The sequence below is a fragment of the Branchiostoma lanceolatum genome, chromosome 14 (genome assembly GCF_035083965.1).
Source record: "Branchiostoma lanceolatum isolate klBraLanc5 chromosome 14, klBraLanc5.hap2, whole genome shotgun sequence".
In the NCBI taxonomy this organism is placed as follows: Eukaryota; Metazoa; Chordata; class Leptocardii; order Amphioxiformes; family Branchiostomatidae; genus Branchiostoma; species Branchiostoma lanceolatum.
This window is the reverse complement of record NC_089735.1, coordinates 8,834,222-8,846,699: the sequence shown is the minus strand read 5'-3', so window position 1 is coordinate 8,846,699 and position 12,478 is coordinate 8,834,222. Positions and strand designations below refer to the sequence as shown.

The window sequence follows — 12,478 nt, the reverse complement described above, 5'->3', positions numbered from 1 at the left end:
AGTTTGTGTTTCCTAACATAAAGACAATGTGACGACAGAGATATTTTCAGCGCTTTCCCCGCTTGTTTACTGCACACAGCATGCATAAACAGAATTGAGATTACAAGAAAACGGATTCCTCGGTCGCCTGTATGATCAATGATAGAAACACTGTGCCAAAATACACGGAAACTGTTACTTGGCGATAAATATCGGGGGTAGGGCTATATCCGCCGAAAAATACGAGGTGTCACATTGTAAAGGTCATGTACATGGCACCTACCACACCTTGCTTTAATGGCGCGAACATTCCTCGTCTAAAACAAACTCCGGTCCACTGACTACGCCATGTTTGCAAACTAAAACCTCGACAGGATTGGCAAACTGCGTCTAATGACCTTTTAATGCTAACCGGGCGGACAAACACGGTAATACATACACTAAACACTTGTTTCTAACGAGTAAACCACGTACGTAGAAAACTGTTCAAAATGCGTTATGATAAAATGTGTGTGTTCCACTTCAAGCCATATTTCTGTCAACAAGCCATTCATCAATTCCTATAAATAGCTAACACAATATTTGTAAAAAAAAAAGCGGTCAAGAGGTGAGAAGGGTATTAACAGCTGTGTAGACAAAGTTTGCTTAAGTTTGCTTCTGTTCGCAAGACTATTTCATTTTTTCAGAGACCGTTGCGATTGCCCTAAAAACGCCAGACAGAGGGGCAATAAGACAAATATGCCAGTAAACAGTCGTGCCAAAAAAGCAAGTTTAATCTCTTACCCCATTAAACATATGCCTTGTTTTGGTGTGTTCTTCATTCCCATATATTGTCGAGTTCCTAAGTAAGATATGTATACTTTACGGTGTACCTTCTATTCACAAAAATACGAACTACTGTGTTGACCCAGGGTCAAGGTAGCAACTTTTATCATTAGCATGGCCTCCAACGCGCCTAAAGTGTTTACCAGTAGCATGCCCCAGATATAGGCTGCCTGTCGGTAAATTTGCTTAGTTTCCCGCCAAAACACACTGTACTCTTCTTGACAGAATTGCCATGGCGCTTCGCAGACTGTGTTGTTGTTGCTGTCCTGAATACAAACCTCCGGACGAGTTTGACACGCTGGAGATGCGCAGTGTGGAGAGTACACCTGCAACTACACCGCGGGACGGCAGGAGGCGCCCCGTGAGAAGATCCTCTTCTATTGAATTCTGGGTACCCGGAGGAAACCGTGTCATGTCAGTACAACCAAGTAAGTGATCGTGAATACCAATAAGGCGTTGTAAAATTACGAACAAAATATGATAATTTGACTTTAGAATTATAGAGTGCAATAAATCATTTAGCACGATACATAGTTGCGAGGAACAATCAGTTATACATGATTTATGACAAATAGTGCAAAACTAAATGAAAGAAAAAAATAATGAAAATAACTTTATCAAGATGATCATTGACATTGATAATGGTATATGATACAAAGCAGTATAAAGTTTTACCTAACACCAATCATGATGATAAGCAAATCCACTCTACAAGAATCTTAGTAGTACTTGATGAGACTAATACACTTATACAGTGTATGGTGCAATTTCTAACACTTAAGAATTATATCATGTTCCGTCCTTTATTCACAATGTAATAATTATCACATATCAGTATATAGTAAAATGTGGTACTTTTATAATTATCTATTGACATACATTCTGGTACAGAAGTTTACAGAGTCCATAATGTATCATGCATAACATCATGATCATATTTTGGACATTCAATCAGAAAATAATATTCATCCACCATTTCTGTACAAAATAGAAAACAAACCATTTGACTAGAACAAATTTTCTGGAAACTTCCTGTTTCTATAACCAACTTGAGAACAACCCAATATTTGCAGTTCTACTTCCGACCGCTACGTCGCGCTGCAGTAAATGCAGCCCCAAACGATACCGCTATCGGATTATAGCAGCATTTTTCTACAGTCAACCACACCAGAAGTACACACATGCCAAGGAAAATGTACCAATAGACAGAAGCCATATGATCATTACACGTATTACCGTTCGGCATTTAATCTCTGAACCACTATGAGCGTTCTCAACGTTTCTGTCTGACAAGGTTTTGCTTAGTTTGTATTGTTAGACATTATCCTATATCATGTTCACCCATATGGTATGTGTTGTTGTCCAGAAACGGAATATCATGACGAAGTCGACGCCATATCCATAGAGAGTAATGGGTCCGGGATCTCCCTTGACAACGTGACGTACGAACCTTTCCGAGTAAACCCGATGTTGCCCGAAGTACGCCACAAGCCTGTGACGGTTCAACCTCTGGGTAAGTTAGTGAAAAGTACTGAGCCGGGGCCTATATCTGTAAGATACATTTAGATATAGCGCAGAAATTGAGTAACATTTTCATGCTTTATGTATCATTTTCCGACTCCTTCCCCGCTTTACTTGCGTTAGGAGAGTTCCATTTTGGCGACGCCTCAGGGATGAAAACTTTGATGTAGCACTGTGATCTGCATCCAGATATTTGTGTCTTCGCAGGCACGTGGCGTGGCAGCAGCTGGTTAATTACACCGAACGACCTGTCACAACTAACATTTGCACATCTGGCGGCAAATGTGAGAATAAAGATATTTAAAAAAATGTAGGGCAAACGTTTCACATTCTTATTATTGTCCCCAGGTTCTTTAGACCCGGCGTTGTACGAGACCCCAGAGAAGGATAGGAAAGTGTCCCAGCTTAAAATAGCTCATGTTCGACAGGGAAGCGCAGATGAAGTCAAAGAGGAAATGTTCGGCACAGTCTGGTCCAAAATACACTACGACGCCATCACAGAAAGGTAAGATTTTTAGATTTTTTAAATCTCTGTAGTAGGATCAATATTGAGCTGTAATTGTCAACTTCATAATTCATTAACTGCACTCTGGTGAGGTCAACATGACTTCTCTTTGAATAAACTAAGAAGAAAATGAAACATTTCAAGGATTGAACTAATTTTTGTTCAGTGAAACGTTTAGAGCTTTGATTGAGTAGTAATACATAGACGCAACTTACTACGTAGAATATGTCGACTACAATCTGTCAACAATGTTCATGTGACACTTTGTTGTGTACAAGTTAACAACGAATTTTCAACATTTTGTTTCAGGCTCGTTTTACGTTTGCAGAGAATAAGTGACCTGCCAAGAAAAGGAGACAATAAACTGTACGACCCAATGGCCTTCATCTGTCTTTTACCTGACGAAAAACACTATTTCAGGTCAAAGGTCATCCGAAATACGTGCAATCCCTGCTTCGAGGACGAATTCGCGTTCCCATTGGAGAAGGTCATGGAGCATGCGCAGGACCTACTCAAGTGTGTGCTCCGCATTTCTGTGTACGACTATAACAGGACTCATAAATATAACGTCATTGGCCATGCTCTCTTCCCATTGGCTGACCAGGACCTCTCCGGAAGAAACACAGTCAAAGCACCGATCACGAAAAGAAGTAAGGTAAAGAACTGATTCATCCAACCAAAGGAATCATCATACCCAAACGCAGATCCGGTACAAATTGCACAAGGATGAGAGTAGTTATCGGACATACGAGTTGTAAGCTATTCCTGAAAGAAAATGGAGGATATGGAAGGCACTTGCATGTGTATGATCTGAAGTTAACTAAGGCTCTATATACCATTCCCATAACCAGATTGAAAATTGTGATAGTGATCAGGAAATAAATCAACGTGAAATTTCAGGAGACTGCATTGCGTGTCAAACTTCGAAATAGCGTTGTTTTCCTTCTTTTTGATAGATAACTGGCAACCTTGGAGAAGTCCTGCTGTCTCTAGCCTACCTTCCCTCTCTGGACCGGCTATCCGTGGTTGTCAACAGATGCAGACACCTAAAGATATTCGACAAATCAGTGACTTCCATAGGTACGTACGTATACCCTGCAATTTGAATTTCTTATGACCAGATTATAGTTGGTCATTGATTAGCACATTTTCCAGGATTCCTACAAACTGTTTACTGTCTACTGTTATCTTTACATTATCCTTTCGATTTTGTCATCGAGGTATTGTGAACATGCTAATCATGACTATTTATGAATCTAGCAACATCAATTTTACTAATCCGAGAGAGAGATTTACTTACTGTCCGCCATCTTGTTTTTGACAGACACCTACGCCAAGGTGACCTTGATGTGTGGGAGTGACAAGGTCAAGACCAAACGGACAGAGGTGGTGGAGAATACGTCTAAACCGGTTTTCAACCAGTCTCTGTCCTTCGTGGTGCCATATTCCTACTTAGAGGACACCAGCTTGGTGATCACTGTCATGCAGAGGACTTTTTTGCGTTCTGATGCAGTCATAGGCCGAATGGTGGTCGGTCCTTTTTTCTACGCACAAGGGGAAAGTTTGACTCACTGGGGCAAGATGGTGAAATCACGCGAGGCAAAAAAGCAATGGCATCCTCTTTATCTATGATGCAGGGCATAGAATCTTGTGCATGTATCAATAGCTTCTATAATCTATATCGAAAACGCCATGCGGCAAAAGATGGAACTGCACATGTCAAGGATTTGCCAAGGACAGGAATAACACAGATGTGTTATTAAAACTAGCACAACAGTTACTAGTAGTGTTGCGTGTCAAGAAGAAAAGAGCAATATCTTACAAATGGTGTGATTGTCTGTGACTGTGCTCTGACAATGACGTGTTCTTTACTCTTACAAACATCCATTGTTTGTCTGTCTGTGTTTCCGCATTAGGTATTTTCCATATGCTTGTCCCGTTCGCATAAGAGAGTGACAGGACTTGAGTTGCCAGAGTAACACGAAGTAAAGGTCAGAGTTTTCAGAAATGATAATTTATTACATTTTGTGACAACTCCAGGTCATGTGGTCAATTGAGGAGCCTACTAAATAAAGGCTTTGACTTGAATTGAATTGACTTGACTTGACTTAAGCAATAATTTATTGGGAAGTAGTTTTTGACACTCTTTTTGTCTGTGTTCTCACAATTATGTATTTTCCATGTCATTTATTCTTTGTAAGTCGGGATAGTCGGTTGTCATCATAGTAGGGTAGTCCCAAATACCCAGTATCTTCCATCCACATCCACAATTCAACACTGTGCATCCGTTAGTCAATTTTCGCCCGCTACAAATACACTCTTCAGTTTAGAAAAAAAATTACAGCGACCTTTCCAACACACACATTATTACCCCTTCTACCCGTTCGAAGAAGTACACTACAGTTTTGTATATTTTTTGTATGCCGCAAATCTGACACGGTTCTATTTTTTTAACAGTTGATAAACAGGTATCTCTATCGTCGGGAGTGGTAGATTAAACCTAGCCCCCCCCCCCCCCACACACACACCATGCCTCTACTTTCCTGAGCTAAAGCTAATAATGACGTTATCTACAAAATATTCCCGACGAGGACAGGGCAAACTAATTTCCTGCCAATCATCCTTGGTTCAGTTGTAAAGCCTAGGGACCTGACGGTAGAAGCTTGTCTATCAAAGGGTTTTGTGTAGAGAGATATTTTCTTAATTATGAGGGTCAATCCAGAAACACGGTTCTTTATGGGAAGCGCAAGAGGGAATTGTTAAAAGAAATGACAGTTTGCCGACGGAAAATGAGAGTAACATTAATCGTTTTAACATGAACGCACACACACACACACGAGGTATTGTAGTTCTGCGGGTATATTCGCGAAGGTTAAGTCTTGTGCTAAGATATTACTAGTAATGGCCGTGTGTTGGTCAAGAACCTAGAGTTCCTGGGTTCGAATCCACTGACATGCCCCGTTGACGTCGTTAAAAGTTCGAGGTCTTTCTCTTTGAGATATAAGGTATTCAGTTTTATAGATAAACACACGCCAATCAAGTAAACATGTACGCGTACCCAACCACCATAGTTTGTGGTAATGACATTAGTGGTGTACAGAACTACCCATGTCAATCATCGCAATGGATACCGCCGCCTTTTCCCGTCAAGTTTGTTTCAAAAGGCATCAAGTTCATCAAAGGAGATGGCCCACAAATTCCTTGGTAAAGCAGCGTGATTGACTTACATGTAACGTGTGGCTCTGACGCATGGCTTTTACGTCCTGCAGGCCGGAATTGCTTTCAACAAGATTTCAGCAAGCAACCGACGTAATGATAAAGTCAGTTTTCCTAAGCATGTAAGGGAAGGATTTGTACGCAGCCTTTGTGCAAAGACTCTCATGCTTCCACGGTTATATTGACAATTACCTAAAATGTACTCTTACTAGTACTAGTATGTGATTTACAACGTTGTGCCTTCATCCAGGGGGTGTAGATATATTTTTGTCTAGAATTCATCGTACTGTAAATGCAAAAATGTTCGCGGTGGTTTTATATTCGCAGTTTTCGCGGACTTTAAACAACCGCAAAAAGCCGTACCATTCTGTGACTGTAGCACTACCATTGTTTCAAACGCGAACTCAAAACCACCGCGAACATTCCATTTTCTCCCTACCGCGAAATCAAATCCCCGCGAAAATTTCTGCATTTACAATATTTCTGTCAAGCGCGATTCTGGGACAGTCTGAGCTTGGTTAACATACACTAAAATTTTCATAAACACCAAAAAATGTGGTAAGGAGTAGTAGAGGTTATGAAGCTATGAAAAAGGTAACCAAAAGATTACAAACGTGGGCAGACGAAATCCCTTAGTTGTGTAGTAAATACGAGCCAAAGAATATCCACGTTTCTGCCCTGCCAGTTCCTTAGACATTTGTTGTAGACTTTTGCCCGAGTCTGCAGACTACACAATATGATTTATGAATACCCAATTGAACCTGTCTGACTTCGTGCTACCGCAGTGCCCTCCCCAACTTCAACATCAAACGGTACCTCAGAAAAAGACGTGAGTTATGCGAACGTAAATTGTGTTGGGTCACGGCACAAACGTCACAGCGTGCACCTTTGGAAATTGTTGGGCACGTCCTTGTACCATAATAAAGGTAAATCAAGGTTTGCCATCCAGTTGCCCATTTAAGCAATGAGTTTCAATCGACTTTGTTGGACAGTGAGGTTATGAATCGCACTTTATTCATGCTGTTTTCCGCGAAAATGTATCTAGTGACCCACATGCATATAATCATTTAACAGAGGCTTCAAATATTTTGTGTAGACTCTATTTTGAGCACAACTGTATATCTTCAATGTTAAAATGTTTGCAATTTTGGGAGATCATGATGACTTGAAGGGTAAAGCGGAGGCTTACATAAGTTTCCGAATCCTGCAAACTTTTGTAAACCTAAATGCACATTATAAAAAGCTTTTGGAGAAGACTTTCCATTAACAATAAGAATATAAAGAATACCATAATGGTTACAAAATATCCTAGCTATATCTTTTGAGAATGGCACATAGTCTTTGATCTTGATATTCGCAGGAAAACTCAACCGGGCTCAGAAATCGAAAAATATTCAAAATGGAGGTAGCCGAAAGGTATAGAGAAGAAACCCCCTGGATGTGGTAGCTACAGAACCGGCAATATAATTTTTTTTTTAATTCATCCCTGCCCTGTCATTGTCCTAGATATTTGTTGTACATATTTACTTTTGGCCAGGTCTGTAGACTATGAATGATATACACTGTTTAAAAAAAACTATGATTTAAAAATATCCAATGGAACATGTCTGACCCAATGGCACCAGCGCCCTGTCAAATCTCATGAGACTTGTTAGCTGTGCATACGGCCATACCATTAAAGACACCAAGGCTTCAAATCGAGGATATTTCACAAGCTGCTCAAATGTGGCGTAGACTTAAGTTGGACATAACAGTTTCACGATTAGAGAGGCAGATAGAGGAATGGATCAGAAAATATTTTCATCATCAACATTTATATGGCTTGGTTAAAATCAATGTAGTAACAGCTGAAATAAGATTCAGCTCTTTGTGTATCCGTCTAAAACCAATACAAGAACTATACATTCAACATGATAACAGTATTAATGTCTCATCTTCATTATTATCAATTGTCATATATACATTTCAGTGACATCTTAGATTAAGTAATTAGCGGTCAAACATTTAAGTAAAAAACTTAAAACAGGAAAACAGAAATGATGAAAAATTTGGTTCAACATGGTTAAAACTGCATGTTCGTTCATTTTCCACATTCCAGAAGCATTGAAAAGCTTTGAAACATTTTCCAATCAAAACGATTATTATCTCACAACATTAAAACAGACCACAGTCCACGGGTCTCTAAACATCTAGGTGTCACGTACCTGGGTGTTACAGCCGTTTAAAAGACAGGGGTTAAGAAATCATGCACACACAAACCACAGCAACATTATTGAAGTGTACCAATAGTACTTAGTACTGACTATGCATGCTGTACAACTTACTGCAAGATGACTTATATATATACCAGCTTAGGAAAGAACAGGAATCCAGGATTGGAGTGTTAAAAAAATTCCTAGAGCTATCGTAAAGTGAAAGGGTATCTTTGCTAGATACCCTTTAACGCTTGCTGTTTGATGTACAAAGGTTATGTGTGTCAGCTGTAATGTTATCAGCTTCGCACTATGCCTACGAAGCTGGTGTGTTATGCCGAAGGATGGTTATACATAATCTCCAAGCAGATCTAGTATCCATATGGGCAACCGGAGTTGCGATTTTGTTCCTGCAGAATACTGTAAATGCAGAAATGTTCGCGGTGGTTTTATGATTAAAAAACTCTTTACCGCGAACTTAAAACCAACACGAAAAGGCAAATTCCATTGTGTGCTGTAGTGTTAATATTGTTTAAAACGCTACCGCGAAATTAAATCCTCACGAACATTTCTGCATTTACAGTATCTGCTTAGAGATTACCCCACCTTCGCTATCGGCTTATTGAAATTCGAACTGAATCCTTTTACACAACAGGACACAAAGACAATGATATGGCTTTCGTCTTTAATGGATTGACTTTGATGTGCAGGCAGACAGGCTGGCAAATGATCCCTGCTTGCAGTCGGCGCTTCAGAAGGCAGAGATCTGCGACGTTATTACGAAACATCAAAACAGGATAATTGCAAATCATCTGTTGATCTGCTCGCCTTTTAATGACGGTTCGTTCCCTCCAGGCTAAAACGGTATAACATTACTGTCTTCCCAAGTTTTGAAGTGCATTTTCCATCAAATCTCATGGTACACAAAGACGTCAGTCCAGAGATTTTAAGAAAGCAAGGCGCGCTTGATGTTGTATCAGAGTAACGTCGAGTCTCGAGGGTCACTCTTAGTATCTCCCAGAAAGGGTCGTCATGACAACAACGTTAGATAATCCGTTCAGAAAGTTAATAAGGTGATTATCATCCATCAAGGGCAAACGCCTGTTGGAAAAATTGACAGTAAGCGCCTTGTTGTCGTGAAGGCTGAAAAGATTGAAACACTGCTACTTCCAGTCAAATGACTAATAAACTAATCACAAATTTACAACGATATTCTAGTTTCTACACTCCATGGTTAACTGCGTCGAAAGCTCCTATCTTGTTTTCATTTAGCCCTAAATTCACTCTATACTTACCACAAAACAAAAATGTTTCATCAAATTTCCATCGGTCTTTATCGGGAATTTTAACAAACTTTCCTGACGCGCAATGGTCTTCGGGATGCATGACGTCAGAAGTGGGTCAAAGGTGATCGGAAGTCGATACCTACCTCCGTCCTGGTTCAATGGGTGTTTATCATCTCTTGCTATTCCGTTGTGACGAATAATAGTAAAAAAAGTATCGTACCAACACAAGTAAGCTTTTCTTTCATGACTGCTCTATTAAATTTTAACGATCCTAATATATGAGATAGTTTGAAAGAAGTCGTCAAAGAAGCCTGTGAATAAATGTCCTTGTTTTGTAACATATTGGTAATCTTAAACTGCCAGATTGATGTCCAACAGGAAGCGTGCAGTGATGATACATTGACGGCAGATAGATGCCGCGGCACGCCTCATTAGAGAGTGTGATAGTGGTTGTAGCCGAGCGATGAAGGATGAACATACCACGTCACTGCCGTCATCTCCGGCATAATCTCGTCTCATCTGTAATACCGGATTATGCTGCAGAGGATTTATAAGTCACGGCTCGCGGCGGAAGTACGCGTTGATGAGAAAAAACAGCAGAGGAGAAATGAAAGACATACATGTACGAGTACGAGTCTTGGTTAAGACAGGCGCTTAGTGGACATCAGCCTGTAATTATGACTAAGATAGTTGGGTTAATGCAAAGCACTAAATAAACGCAGTCATACTCAATTGAGGTGAAGCTTTTTTTTCTTCAGAAAGCTAGTGGTAGAGATATGCAGCTTCGCTTCGACTCGAGTTTATAGCCAAGCACGTCGGATCTTGTCAATAAGTGTGTTGGGTTCTTTTACGTGTAGAGATTTGACGCCTGAGGCTAGCACCACCGGCTTTACGCCCTCATCTGAAAGGGCAAATGCAACCCCTCCCGCAGGGTTCGAACTTCCACCATTTGAACCTACTAGATATTGTCGGCTCATTGTCCGGTGCTCGGATACTCGTGACATTTCATTGAAAGTAAAAACACTGCTATATACATGTAGGTACAACTGTAATATCTTAATACGAAAGTATTAGCTCATCGAGGCAAAGCCATGCATGGTATACATTGGGAAATATATCAAAGAAACTCCTCCAATGATTGTTAAATCCCATTGTCATCCCATACTACTACACCATATTGTACAAGTTAGACTATTTCACCAGATTGTATAAGATAGACTACTACATAATATTGTATTAGATAAATTGGTTAGCCTAATAGAATGTTATCTATGTACCAGTGAATGCCATACTATGTACCTTGTAGTTGTACCATTGTTGTGCGATAAAGTTATCTATTTAATTATCTAAACAAGTCAGAAATATTACATTACTTCCCACCTGATGTCCTTTATTCTATAGATATCATATTGCTGCTACTGATACGATAAAGCTAATTACTGTAAATGCAGAAGGTTTGCGGTGGTTTTATGTTCGCTGTTTTCGCGGTGATCTCTTTACCGCGAACTTAAAACCACTGCGAAAAGCATCACTGTGTGGCTGTAGCACTACTATTGTTTCAAACGCAACCACCACAAACACTCTATTTTCTCCCTACCGCAAAATTAAATCCCCGAGAATATTTCTGTATTTACGGTATTCAAAATAATTCATCTTCTCTAGTTTTGTCCTCCGACTGAAAGATTTACTCACTTGTATGGATATTTTACATATTGATGTCCCAAAGATGTAAGACGCTTGGTCAAAAGAGCTTCTGGTGGAAGAGGAAGTAGATCATGGAGAGATTCGAATTCTAGCCCAATTCTCCAATAATGGCTTCTCTATTGATGTTACGTCGTAAAAACTGGAATGGCCCAGGACAAATACCATGTAGGAAAGATCCCATGGATGTGTGACATGGCGCCATGGCTTCGGCTATACCGCTTATGAGCTGCACAGTCTGACGGCTTCGCGATAAGGATTAAATCTCCGGGGCTAATTTCAGATAAGACGTTTCTGACGCAGTCTGGCGGCTTTTACCTGTGATTGATGGACTCTAAATAAAGACCCATTTTGTTGACATTACGAGTATGGTGCATTTGGAGATGTGCCATATTAAGTGAAGTGCAGGCAGATTAAATGACGGGTGGTATGATTGCGGTACTATACGGGAGTAGCTTTTTTTCTCCTCGGGAAGCGAAGCAGAGTTGTCGGCAGTTTGCTACTAACGAATGGAAATCAAGCGTAAATAAGTGGACAGGTATTGATGATGTTGAAATACAAAAGATGCCAATTATGCATGATGTACAAGGTTGATATCAAAAGATTGATGATCATTGATCCCATGTTACTTTCTTATAGCGTCCGTCCCCGTGCCAGAAGTCCCCAAGTCCCCCGGTCTAAATAGGGTTAAAGACGACCTTCAGACGTAGTTGACCAGACACAACCTTGCTCATATCGCATTATTACTTTCGAACATCCGCCCTACACACATTTCCATAAAACTTCCCCGTGGACAGGGTCTCGTCTGGAAATCCTCCATAAGCCGTGGATCGATGATGATGTGTGTCGAAGCTTACTTAGGTAAAGAGATACTCGCCGGCATGTCTTTCTCAAGGGAGGGTTCTTAAATCATCGAAGTCCTGCAATAACGTCTTGGGCAACTCCCAACGTCTTGCCGGGTATCCTGGCCTCAAGCACTATCTTAAACAGGCACGGGTATTTGGTTTGGGAGATAGTGTCATTGAGCTTTGTGGTCTTCTCGAAATGATGTAAGATTGTGAAGATATTACATGCAGTAAATATGCGATATGTCCTTATAAATCGGATGATTGATCATAAACAATGTCGGTAGATATTGCCCGTCAGTAATGCATAATGATGAAGCTCTTCTACCTTCGCTGGTTGTTCAGGTTTCTTAAGTTTGCTACGAATAACACGTACCGATTCAAATTCAAAATAAATATTCTTTTAAA

General features: G+C 40.2%; 1 protein-coding gene and 1 long non-coding RNA gene across 3 annotated transcripts in view; one reads left to right on the top strand and one right to left on the bottom strand.

Moving 5' to 3' along the window:
- Nucleotides 1-361: 361 nt before the first annotated feature.
- LOC136448165 (uncharacterized) overlaps nucleotides 362-12,478 on the bottom strand; it is an 82,364-nt gene continuing 70,247 nt past the window's right edge. For both annotated transcript variants that reach the window (XR_010757839.1, XR_010757840.1), the window contains exon 4: nucleotides 362-1,191. This is a non-coding gene — a long non-coding RNA (uncharacterized lncRNA). The remainder of the gene's footprint in view (nucleotides 1,192-12,478) is intronic.
- LOC136448163 (synaptotagmin-15-like) lies at nucleotides 1,037-4,923 on the top strand. The gene is made up of 6 exons (XM_066447342.1): nucleotides 1,037-1,232; nucleotides 2,171-2,317; nucleotides 2,674-2,830; nucleotides 3,140-3,485; nucleotides 3,787-3,910; nucleotides 4,155-4,923. The coding sequence occupies exons 1-6, from the start codon at nucleotides 1,037-1,039 to the stop codon at nucleotides 4,460-4,462; spliced, it is 1,278 nt and encodes a 425-aa protein (XP_066303439.1). The 3' UTR covers nucleotides 4,463-4,923.

Excerpts from the sequence above, each read along its gene's own strand:
- LOC136448163 (XM_066447342.1), top strand. The coding sequence starts at position 1,037 with ATGGCGCTTCGCAGACTGTGTTGTTGTTGCTGTCCTGAATACAAACCT. Across the intron at positions 2,831-3,139 it reads TACGACGCCATCACAGAAAG|GCTCGTTTTACGTTTGCAGA; the intron begins GTAAGATTTTTA and ends ATTTTGTTTCAG. Across the intron at positions 3,486-3,786 it reads CGATCACGAAAAGAAGTAAG|ATAACTGGCAACCTTGGAGA; the intron begins GTAAAGAACTGA and ends TCTTTTTGATAG.